This window comes from Electrophorus electricus, chromosome 13, assembly GCF_013358815.1.
Source record: "Electrophorus electricus isolate fEleEle1 chromosome 13, fEleEle1.pri, whole genome shotgun sequence".
NCBI classification, from domain to species: domain Eukaryota; kingdom Metazoa; phylum Chordata; class Actinopteri; order Gymnotiformes; family Gymnotidae; genus Electrophorus; species Electrophorus electricus.
The window spans coordinates 21,561,047-21,573,546 of NC_049547.1; the positions used below are offsets into that span (position 1 = coordinate 21,561,047).

General features: G+C 48.7%; 2 protein-coding genes across 3 annotated transcripts in view; one reads left to right on the forward strand and one right to left on the reverse strand.

The window, feature by feature from the left end:
- Window positions 1–3,047: 3,047 nt before the first annotated feature.
- Window positions 3,048–7,509, forward strand: LOC118242330 (MAP7 domain-containing protein 1-like). The gene has a single exon (XM_035532631.1). The coding sequence runs from the start codon at window positions 3,517–3,519 to the stop codon at window positions 4,249–4,251; it is 735 nt and encodes a 244-aa protein (XP_035388524.1). The 5' UTR covers window positions 3,048–3,516; the 3' UTR covers window positions 4,252–7,509.
- Window positions 7,510–7,877: 368 nt separating this feature from the next.
- asap3 (ArfGAP with SH3 domain, ankyrin repeat and PH domain 3) overlaps window positions 7,878–12,500 on the reverse strand; it is a 34,034-nt gene continuing 29,411 nt past the window's right edge. The window contains exons 19-26 of one of the 2 annotated variants that reach the window (XM_035532630.1): window positions 12,447–12,500; window positions 12,149–12,216; window positions 11,132–11,239; window positions 10,830–11,022; window positions 10,336–10,564; window positions 9,951–10,131; window positions 9,657–9,797; window positions 7,878–9,565 (exon numbers count right to left, since the gene is read on the reverse strand). The exon at window positions 12,447–12,500 is cut by the window's right edge and continues 62 nt beyond it. In XM_035532630.1, coding sequence (XP_035388523.1) covers window positions 9,485–9,565; window positions 9,657–9,797; window positions 9,951–10,131; window positions 10,336–10,564; window positions 10,830–11,022; window positions 11,132–11,239; window positions 12,149–12,216; window positions 12,447–12,500 — 1,055 coding nt within the window. In that variant the 3' untranslated portion in view covers window positions 7,878–9,484. The remainder of the gene's footprint in view (window positions 9,566–9,656; window positions 9,798–9,950; window positions 10,132–10,335; window positions 10,565–10,829; window positions 11,023–11,131; window positions 11,240–12,148; window positions 12,217–12,446) is intronic. The other variant, XM_035532628.1, reaches the window with a different exon arrangement.

Below are 12,500 nucleotides of genomic sequence, written 5' to 3' on the forward strand. Positions count from 1 at the left end.
TAATTAAAAACCACGCAGGATGACGATGATGGTGGTGATGAAGATGGTGACGTGCGTGTAGTGACATGCCATGGTCGTGTGTGTTGTGGATCTGTTTCCTGTATATTGAATGCGGTCTCCTGTGTTGTTTCTCATTTGTCGATTTGGTCTGTTCTGTCAAAAAAACGTGTCAGCGGTGTGCTGAAGCCGGCAGAGGTCAAAGGTCACGGCCAGAGCCATCACTACAGGCCCGTGGGGGCGGTGTGTTAGGGTCTGTATCATCTGTCTGTTATTCCCCTGGGTGCTGAGGCAGCTGGGATCAGTTCAGCAGTTGGCACGTTTGTGGTCACATGACCTTCACATCAAACCATGCACAAACCGTTCAGTACAAAGAGTCAGACTTGCGAGTCATTGAAAAAGAATTCATAGACCAAAATAAGTCTTGATTTTTATTAAGGAAGGATGAAGCGGTCTCTGCAGTCTTGCGCGCGCGCACACACACACATGCGCAAGTTTCACTCCTGTAACCTGAGCGTGCGCGCACACACACAGGTTTCTTCGTTTTGTGCTTGTGCATGGTGATTCTGAATCGGTTCCAATTCTGAATCACTCTAATAAACCACTCTGGCTTGAGCCCCAGATACACTCCATGTGAAATACCTTCAAAAAACTAAATGATTCCTGAATTACTGTCTTACTATCTCATGATTTGTCTTCTGTCCCAGTTTTAAGCTCTAAAACAAATCAGTCAGATTCAAGCCTGCATGACCACGTGTGTTCAGTTCTGAAGTGATGACTCGGATGTTTTTGCTTACGATTAATAAACCATGTCCATAAATGAGGCGTGTGCCGTGCTGGGTTAAGCGGACACCCGTCGGTGCAGAGTTCCTCTGTGAAGCTCCCTCGTGCTGTGTGTGTGTGTGTGTGTGTGTGTTGAAGTGTTTTATATTTTTGTCTCTGTAAATGATAACGTTTTGTTTCCTGATGTGTCACATCCGTTACTTCTGTAAACAAAAACAAAACCCCTGCAAACATCCTTTTCTTTGTATCCAGGAGCAGAGAGGCGTTGGGCCGCAGCACCTGTTCTGTTTGCTTTCTTCTGCTGTGTATTTCATGGTTTGCGCTGTACCTGACTGATGCTACATGTGTGTGCGCGCGTGTGCTGTTCTAGTTCTCATGTGCCAGAGCTCGTTCAGAAGGCTTCGGTTCATGGTGCTTTTCTATTAAATCCAACCCAGTTTTTCTGCGCTCATCTCCGCTTGTTTCTGTCCAAATGGTGCTTAAACGTCTAATACACTGGAACAGCTCCACCAACCAGAACACACCCTCACTGGATGGTCCATGTTCACCTATTTATATCAGAGAACCAGTGTGTGACACTTTCAAATACCTACTGAGATCCCTACACTAAAAACCACACTGGTACATGCGCTACATATGTAAAATACTGACGGGATTGTGTGAAGTCCTTCCTCTGCTTATCGGATCACTGTAAAAGAAAAACGGGTCGTCGTGTGGTTGCTTCAAGGCTTAATTAGTAAAAAGTGGAACTGTTTAAAAAAAACTGAAAGTGTGCGTAAGGGAAAGAGACAGTGAGCTGACGCACAGGACCGTACTCGAACACATTTACACAGAGAATTTGGTGATTGGCAGATGTGTACAGGTGTGCGGGCAGGCCACGTTAAGCTGTTACAGGTGTGTGCCTCTCACAAACTACGGGTGAATGTTTCGAGCTGCGTGAGAATGTTTGCACTTTCATCAAAGACAGACACACACACACACACACACACACACGCACTGCAGATCAGCCTTGGATGTGATCTACGACACACAACCAGAACACGTGCTTGTTCACCTACCCCTTACACACAGCTGCGTTTTCATCAAGCCCCTCACAGAACACGCTCTAACGGAGCAGACAGTCGGGCCAAGGGCGAGCCCAGATCATGGAGTCGCGCTGGTGAATGCCTCCCCACTCGCGTACCCTCCCACAACACAGTGAACTGCGGGACCTTGGTCTCGTCAGTGGAGGGTAAGTACAGGCGGTGTGTGTTTTCCTGTCCATTCCATACTTTATCCTGTATTTTGTCCAGTACATATTTTGTCTCTGTGCTCCTCCTGTGAAGCGATTCTGTGCTCATGGAATCTGTATTCTCTGTGGTTCAAACTCACCCACCTGCTCAGAGCTGAAAATGGCTTTTTCTAGGACCTGGACAGTGTTGCACATCTCAGTGCATCTCTCATGTGCATAGACATGCAGCCTTAACCCGCACTGTTGGTGTGGTCACGTTCTCCTCGTCTCCAGAGCAACGACCTTGTTAACAGTCCTTAGGTTTCGCTTTGTTCAAGCACCTCCTCGCAGAATTCAGCCTGTGAGAGGTGTGGGGGTGTTTGGCGCTACTTGTTTAATGTGTGTGAACTCTTTGAGGATGTGTAACCGGGATATTGGTACATTCCCAAATGGTGTATTTTATGAGATTAACCCTAATCCATCACGCAAAACCATAAAGCAGTCCAAATCCTGTGATCCTCACCTCTACCTGCGTCGAACTCTCTTGCGCTACTCTACTGGTGTTACTGTGGCGGAAACGTGCTCCAGAGTCACACGCGCTGCTCATCCCAGAACCTCGATCTCGTGGTGGGTTATTATGCACGTATGTGCTCATTTGTAGGCAAATAAAGATATATCTATTATATTCTCTCTCTCTCTCTCTCTCTCTCTCTCTCTCTCTCTCTCTCTCTCTCTCTCTCTCCCTCTCTCCCCCTCTCTCTCTCTCTCAAATGAAAACACTCTCGCAGTAAAATGACTCCATATCTGAGCACCGCAAAAATACGTCTGAACATTACTGTCCCCATCTTTAGTCCCATGGGGGCCCTAGGTTCCACGCTTCATACTGGACTTCATGAGTTACTAAAAAGGTTTTCCTGCTGGCCGATGGCCGCAGTGCAGGTACGAGGTCGCCCTCGTCATGCAGGACACCAGGAGCAACTGCTCCTGTTTCACGTTTACGCTAAATGACTAACCGCCTTCTCGAGTGTCGACACGTCTCCTGTCTATTATTATTTAAAATAATGTGCCCTTGCATTTATGCTGCTCTGCCCTGTCAGTGCCTCGCTGTCCGTTACTAAGCAACAGAGGATTTGTAAAAGACCCAAAAAAAAAAGTCCAACCCCCATCAGCTGCTGCAGACCAGGTAGACGAGGAAGGTGAGCACAGCTGTAGGAGGGTGAGAACAACAAACCTATCAGCTGACAGGACGTTGGGGTTGCTACAGGCAACGGAGAGGAGGAGAGTTGAACCGGAGCAGCGTTTCACCTGTTCTCCTCGCCAAGAGGGGAGGAGCGTGATGAGAAAGGAAGGCAGAGCGGAAGATACTGTCTGAGGGGAGAGGGAGGGGAGAGAGAGAGAGATGGAGAGAGAGAGAAACGAGGGAGAGCAGGTGTCCAATAAGCAGCAGTTGAGTCATAAGCCTGTCCAATAGCATTCGAGCTGGCTCATCCTGAGGAGGGAAGCTGTACTGCTGGGGATATTAATGAATGGAGCTCGTCTCTGCTAACATCACGACGGTTCCTTTCTCTCTCTCTCTCTCTCGCTCTCTCTCTCTCTCTCGCTCTCCCCTCGCTCGCTTTGCTATCTCAGCGGAGCCAACAGCAGCAGCGGCGGTCACCTTCACACAACAGAGACGGTCCGAACCAGCAGGGAGAGCCACAGCCGCTGCAGAAGCCGGACGGAGAAACGGCAGTGGCGTGGGGGGTGAGAACATGAACGGAACGGTGGCTGCTCTGGAGGGATCCTCTCTCCCCTCTTCCTCGGCTGACCCTCCCCCCCCCTCCCCCGCGCCCCCGACGCGGAGGTCCGTCTCCGTGGGAGATTTCCGCCGAGCCCCGGGCAGCCAGGCGGGCTCCGAGCCACCCTCTGCGCCCGCTACGGCCCCCTCCTCCAAATTGGTGACCCCCAGCTCCAGCATGGAGTTCGAGGCTGCCCGCCGGCGCCTCCTGGAGGTGGAGGAGCGCCAGCGTGTGATCCTGGAGATGGAAAGGCGGCTGGAGGAGCTCCGAGAGGTGTTCGTGCGCTCCGAGCGACAGGCGGCGGAACACGGGGAGCTGGTGACGCGCATCACCACAGCAACCCAGCAGGGGGAGCTCTACGTGGCAGAGAACAGCCAACGGGTGAAGAAGGGACTCCGGTTCAAGAGACACCGACCCACGGTCATTTTCTCCTCCATGCTGGGCCTGAGGACGTGCCTGCCGTGGCCCGTGAAACTCAAATAGCGGCGAGGAACCACGCTACCGCCCTCCGTCTCGGGGCACGGAGATGCCACCCTCCGCAACGCCGGAGGAAAACGCCATTTGTTGTTCGTGTGAGACAGTCCCGGCCACGTCTGTTCGGTTGTGAGGTGGGTGGAGCTTCTGTGGCCACCCCCAGGCGGACGTGAAGGTGAACTCCCGTTTCACGACTGTCCGGAGGCTGAAACCTGGCTGCAGTGTGGGAGACCACACCACTGCTCAGAGATGTGTGTGTGTGTGTGTGTGTGTGTGTGTGTGTGTGAGAGAGAGAGAGAGAGACATGCTTTACACTTTTACCCTTTTTAGTAGGTGTGTATGAAGACTGTAGGTAATTTTATGCAGACAGAGGTGCCATTCACCCAGGAAACCAATCTCACGTGTGTGTAACAGTCATACAGGTGTGCTGTGACTTCACAAGGCTCAGATAAATTTACAAACACACACACACACACACACACACACACACACACACACACACACACACACACACACACACACTCTCTCTCTCGCTCTCTCTGGCTATTTTTGTGATGTTTTTGTTGTTTGTGGGTTCGGGCCTCTAAATGTGTAGCGGTGACGTGACTGCACTTTAGCTGGAGCTCGCAGGTGCTGTTCTCCACCCAACGCCCCCACCCCGCTCCCCTCCGATTAGCTGCAGCTACACCCTCTCTCCTCCCAGGACGCACCTCTCCCTCGCAACATTCCACCTGTGGCCTCTGCTCCACCGTAGCCTAGCAACACACCTCCAGGCGTGGTTTCTGTTGGCTTCAGAAGGTATCGTGATACCATCAGGTCGTCCACGCCTGCAGCTCGTTAAACCAGGCGTTATATGACCCACTCTAGGCCTTCTGGAGCTCTGCTGTAAACGACCTGCCTGTAGTTACTGACCAAAAGACCTACGAGTTGATCTTTATTTATTGAAATAATTTATTTATTTAAAATGGTGGACACAAGTGGCTGAACCATTTGTCAACAGCAGACACCAATGATGTAATCGGGAGCTATTCCAGCTGCTTGGGGTGTTTAGTGGCGGTTACCCTGAAACCGTTTACCGTAGTCTGCATAATAAACGCCCTTTAGTGCGCTCACACGGAGACACGCGATTCCTGTTCCTGGGTTTTTAGGCGAACAAAGTCCTCTGAAGTAAAAGCTCGCGGACTGCATTATCATAGCTAATGCACGCTTTAAGAAGCCGGAACAGCATTTGAGTGAGGTCTGCCTAAAGACGATATGCACGGTTTGTTTGCACACCGAGATGCGCGAAGCTTGGTGAATTATTTAGGTGGCTGCATCCACGTTCTCTGCTGCACGCATTCACGTGCTACGGAAAGCGCCGCGCGCCGACACCCTCATGCGCGCACGCCCTACAGATGGCGTCCGTGGGGATGAGGCAGTAATAAAGCGTGACCCTTGCCTGGTTTAGCGCGCACATATACAGCACGTCTCCGCCTGGACAATCGCGCGCGCGTCCGCTCCGACGTGGCGTTGGACTCGCGTCACGCAGTCACTGCGCGTGACGCTCGGGTGGCAGGAGAGGTAGCTGCCCGGCGCGAGGCAACCACGCGCTCACACCTGGACCAAAGGGCTACCTGGTGTTACGGAGTCACAGAACCTCAGCCTCGTGGTTATTACGCACGCATGTGCTCATTTGTCTATAGGCAAATAAAGATATATCTATTATATTCTCCCTCTCTGTCTGTCTCTCTCTCTCTCTCTCTCTCTCTCTCTTTCTCTCTCTCTCTCTCTCTGTCTCTCTCTCTGTAATGCCTTATTTGATATGGATACTTCATGTACATGGCATGTATTGGTATTAACGTGTAGATAAACACCTATTCTATTTTGCACTTTTGCTATGAATGAGTACAAGCTTTTCCAAAGACCCCAGTGACGGGGCCCACGCGCAGAACGAATGTAGTGTACGGTACGTCCTTCTGTTCCAAAAATGACTCTTCACGGGGAGCGCCTGTAAACCTTCCCCAGCCCGAGCTGCTAGGAGAACTCCATCTCTAACGTAACCCAACGCAGTTAAACTCAACACCCGTCTCACCGGATCTTCTATCCGCGCCGTTTCCTACGAGAATGTCCCACTACCGAGTGTTGTGTGTTTTATTTGTGCTGCCAGACTACTCCATTCTACTAAAAGTATGAATATTTATCACATGCTTATAAGTTACTCTGTCCTGTTAACCAGGTTCTGTTTCCATAAGGATGTGTCTGATGACCTTGCTGGTGACCCGTGTTGTCCAGAACAAGCGGGCGTACTTTTCTCGTGTGGCAGTATAAATTGGGCTTCAGTGACTGGATTAATGCTGTAATTTATTATGCTTAAAGAATTTGTACTGCGTTTCAAACTTTACTCACATGTAAAAAATAAGAATTTATTATTCCTGCTTAAAGTAAGAATAATACTTTATGCTGGCAACTAAGTTATAGGAACAATAACTCATAGAAGTCCAGAAGTCTGCTGGCTGCGTCATCGCACCCACGCGTAGAGTTCTGTACTTCTACAGCTTGAGCGTGTGTCCCACAGGGGCATGTGCGTGGGGTACAGGCTGTTCTCTGCCTTAGCAGCACAATTTCCACCACCTATTTAATTCCCCTCCGCCCAGCTGTGGGACACGACCTTGATCCATGCAGAAGAAAAAATAATTACCTGAAACCATTTACTTAGTCTGATTCAACAAAGAACAAATGTATTTATTTATTCATTACTGTTCCTTTTATTTTTCCAAGTAACTGCATTTTTTTTACTGGATGTGTACAGTTAGATACAAATCAAGATTTTTGAAAATCATTTCAGGGATTTGTTTAGCTCTCTCTCTCTCTCTCTCTCTCTCACACACACACACACACACACACACACACACACACACGTTTCCATTAACATTACATAATATTATAAACCAGGAGCTTCTGCAATTCAACCATGCCACATTTAGAATAATCAGATCAAATAGACTCCAGTTCCCATCAACCCCATACTTCCTGCACGTTCGATAAATATCCCATCATGTCACGATGGAAGTCTTGTTAGAAGCTTCGGAAAAGAGGAATACAGGATCGGTGCCAGGAATGGTAGAGCCATCAATGTAGGAGTCATTTACTGTTTCACTATTATCCACATTATGAAAACGAATGTCCATAAATCTGACTGGAAGATACAGACTGAAAATGTTCTGGTAGAAATGGACACATGATGGAATAAACTTAAACAATAAACTCAGTGATTTAAGTGCTCCTGGACACGCTCTTTTCTTTTGAATTCACTGCCGTTCCATTGGTGACATTGCAAATAGACCGCACTATCAATATCTGAAAAATTCCCGAAAGATTACAGACAAAAATCAATGCAACATCATTTTAAACGTGTTCTGGTCCAGGTCTCATGAACTAGCCCTGATCAAACACATGATATTTGGATAGGACATTTCACACACAGTGGCACATCAATGCGTTTCTTTAACACACACACGAACCTGATCGTTCGGCCACAGCGGCTCTACCAGACGGGGCTGCGTGCTGTCCTGCTCCCACAAACACAGCTGATGCGATCCAGGGATTTGGCTTTTGTGTGTGTGTGTGTGTGTGTAAGGTTCTCTGAAGTACACATGTTAGTTTAAACCATCAAAACAGTCTTTTTATTCACAGAAAACAGTAATATGTACTTACGCTCATGTAGCTTAAATCATTTTACTTTCTAAGGCTGAATATACTTTGAGAGAAGGACAGCATCAATAAGATACAAAATGATCAAAATCACAACTGATTTCTACATTACTGCTACATAGGTTTACAGAACTACAAGCAGCATTTCATACACAAGCTTTGAAAATATCAGCCGATTGTTTTGGACCTTGGGGGCCACCGTACTCAATTGTATGCTCCAAGTTGCTTCACAGAAGTCATTAAGAGGGCAGGTGCAGACATCTGAACTCTCCACTCATCAATAATGCATATTGGTGCCAGAGGAGCTTGAACACATCCTACTAACAAAGCCGGGGGGGAGGGGCTCCAGACAACACCCACACGCACACACTTCTGAAACAGGCTCCAGACAACACGCACACGCATCTGAAACAGGTTCCAGATAGCACACATGCATACATCTGAAACTGCACTTGTGTTCATACAACCTCAAATATATCTAATATCTGCATATGTTCTGTACAATAAAGTTTTGAAACAAGGGTTCAAGTCCCCGTGTACACACACACACACACCCTCTTAAAGTTGCACCAGTTCACTCTCTCAGGGTTCGTACTGTACTTTAAACAGATCCTGCTTCTGTGGGAATCAAGACAGGCCCATTCTGAGCCTCAGTCACGTCTGATGGAGTACAATGGTCCTTCTCTACTAGTTAATGCATCAGGTCTATTTATCCCAAATCAAAACATCACGTGCTCTCGCATTTGCGGACCTTGAACTAACAAGCATAACAGCCAAATAAGATGATCACCTGACCAAAGATGGTTCCTGTTCCCTTTGGTTGCTTCAAAAAAAAACAAAGCAAAAATAAACAATACAGTTCATAAATGTTTCAGATGTGCTTTGGCAGCTCATGAATTATGTGATGTGACTGGGGTTTAGAGATTTGAGACGTAAAATTTGAAATAATTCCCGAGCCCTCGTTAGGCAAACAGAAGTTCTTCAGTTTCTCCTGTCTCCCTTACACACACACACACACACACACACACACACACACACACACACACACACACACACACACACACACACACACACAGTCGGAGTGGTCGAGCTGGGTTCTGGCTGGAGTTCTCAGGTGTAGTGTTTCATTGTGGCCGACGCCTGGACTGCACCCACAGTGACTTGCGAGCCAATGTCCATTTAGCAATCGACCTGCAGCCAGCAGGGAAGCATCCGGTGTCTGTCCAGCTGGACGGCTACGCCCACTCATTTGTCCTTTAGAGCTCACGTTACCGTCTCGCCCTTTCAGGGCCCACGGTGTCCATTACCTGTTTGGGTTTATATTCATGTTGGACTCAACGTTCGTCCTAACTCCCAGGCAGTGGCTCAGGACAGAGACATCATCCCCACCCAGTCGTGAGACAGAGGCGCCTTGTGCACTGGTCCCAGTATGACCAGTGAGTAGTCCCAGACCTTCTGCAGGGCCTATAGCCCGTAGTGCATGAGTGGCGTGACCCCTGGTGACAGGGATGAGCAGCTGGTTTGGATAAAAGAGGTGGGGCTTTTAGGTGAGTCATTCTCCTGGACATAACTTCTGGACATAGTTGACTGGGAAGGACCCACTCCTGGATGGTTTTCCCTCTACATACCCAACCTAAAGACATAGGAATAAGCCCACAGGATGAGAAACAGCTGGGTTTGGTGTTTGTTAGGTGTTTGCTGGTGGTGTTTGTGCGTATACTCACCCACCAGTGGGGGTCTTCAGCAGTGGTCACAACAATGATGTCATCCTTACAGAAGGCCAGCTGGTCTGAGCTCACGCCCATGCAATCCACCAGGGCCCGAACCTTCCGTTGCCGAGGCCTCAGTGCGTTCTGAGACACACACTGACACGTGCACACACACACACACACACACACACACACACACACACACGCCACTTAACTTTAGCGGCCTGCGTTATATTGGACAGGGGGCTTCCTGTATGATGTGTTCTGGACACAGATGGCAGCAGGCAGCGATGGCCCGCGTTCCGTTACCATGGCGTTCTTGCGTGAGCGGGGCGGCGGCAGTATGAGAGGAACAGGCGCGCTAGCGTTAGCGCTGCTCAGGCTGCAGTACAGTTCCTCGGTGCTGCTCCCTGAGCCGGGAGACCCCGCGCTACACTTCCCCTGACCTCCGCTACCGCTCGCTCTCCTGTACGACGTCGTCTTCTCCGAACTACGCACGCACGCGAGACAAAAAAAAAACACAAATTAGCACATTTAAGATGTATGAAACGGCATTTTCAAAAGGATACACTGTCAAAGCCGTCGATTAAAGTGGGAAACGCTTCAGTGCAGCTTCTAAGTCAGTAAACTCATCTGACGTGTGGGTCAGTAACTCATGAGAGACAGCAGAGGGCAGTATAGAGCAGAGACTTACGGCACGGGGCCTTTGGCGCTCTGCGTGGAAAAGGACGACGGTCCGTCCCAGGACACGGTCTGTCTCTTCAGCACAGCGCCCAGCGGGGAGCGCGGCGACCGTTCTGCCGCCTCCCGCAGGGGCGGGGGGGGGCTGTTCTTAAACGACCCGCCCCCCGAGGAGCTGGAACTGTGTCTGGACGAGATGTGGGAGTCCTGCGTGGAAACACACAGCTGGGGGTCCGAGCGTCCTGAAGCGGGATACGAGCAGCACAGCGAGAGCAAGACAAAGCAGACGCGTGACGTTCCTCTGCCCTGATATCACGTCACCTCATTCAGGACTTTGTGAAAATAGCTGAGTGAATTCAAATAAACTGGGCCATCACAGCAGTACTGGCTTTATTCACGTATATTTGACCAGCGTTTCGCCATCAAATACCAAATAAGTAGAACATTGCAATTAACAGCGGTATCCAAGTGTAGAAAACTCTAGTGAATGTTGGCAAGACCACGAACCTCTCTGAATGGACTTGGCGGGTAGAGGAGGGGGCATGGACCCACCAGAGGGGGCGCTGTTGGCTGGCGGATTGCAGCAGAGGAAGTCCACGTTCTGGTAGGCTCTGTTAGCTGTGCTGGTGCTACAAATCCACGAGGAGTTCCCACTGCAACCATTAGAGGGGAGCAAAGAACGGTTCCTGGCTGGGGCGACCTACGAGCAAAAACGTCACTAGGTGATCTTAGGGTGCATTAGTAATGTATTATGTAGAGAGTGTGGGGTTCATTATTAATGTATTCTGTAGATACTGTGGGGTTCGAACCCTGTCATCGAGGTCATCCTCGCTGTCGTACATGAACTCCTGCGGCATCTCCCACATGTACTCAACATGGATCTGAGAATTAAACTTCCCACTGTGAGCCAACTCCAACTAAACACACACACACACACACACACACAGACAGAATTTAGAATTACAGCTGTTATTCTCATATGCAAATCCACCACACCACTGTAGGGAAAACAGTAGTCACACAGCTGCAAACCAAACCAGGGCGCACAACAGTGGACGAGTACACCAGTGGACGAGTACACCAGTGGACGAGTACACCAGTGCAGGTCCAGCAGGAAAAGGGCACTTTGTGAAGTGTGTGTGGGCGAAAGTGCTCAGTGGTTGTGGAGATGTGGTGTGTGTTTATAGAGTTTCCTGACAGCTGATTGGCCAGCCAAGCAGGCAAGAAATAACGCAAAGACAACACAAGTTCATGTTCAGCCATTTACACACACACACACACACATACATATATACACACATACATATATACACACACACATACATATATACACACACACACACACATACACACACACACACATACACACACATATATACACACATATATACACACACACATATATACACACATATATACACACACACACACACATATATACACACACACACACACATATATACACACACACACACACATATATACACACACACACACACATATATACACACACACACACACACATATATACACACACACACACACACATATATACACACACACACATATATACACACACACACACACACATATATACACACACACACACACACACACATATATATACACACACACACACACACACATATATATACACACACACACACACACACATATATATACACACACACACACACACACACATATATATACACACACACACACACACTACCTAGAAAGAAGTATCAAAGACACAAACTCTGTGTGTGTGTGTGTGTGTGTGTGTGTGTGTGTGTGTGTGTATGTGGTAGTGGGTGGAACCCTACCAGTTCTATACACTGGGTGTGCTGCAGTCTCCTGGCAATGTCCAGCGCAGTCTCACCAGCCAGATTTGCTGAGAGAGGTAGTGTGTGTGTGTGTGTGTGTGTGTGTGTGTGTGTGTATGTGTGTGAGAGAGAGGCAGAGAGAGAGAGAGAGAGTGAGAGAGAGAGAGAGAGAGAGTGAAAAATAAAAAACAAACAAGAAACGAAAAACAAAGTTTAGCTTCATTCTGCTATTGCAGTGCAGTGCGTGTGTGTGTGTGTGTGTGTGTGTGTGTGTGTGTGTGTGTGTGTGTGTGTGCACCTGTGTGTAAGTTAGCCTTCCCCTTCAGTAACAGTTTCACACACTCTGCTTTAT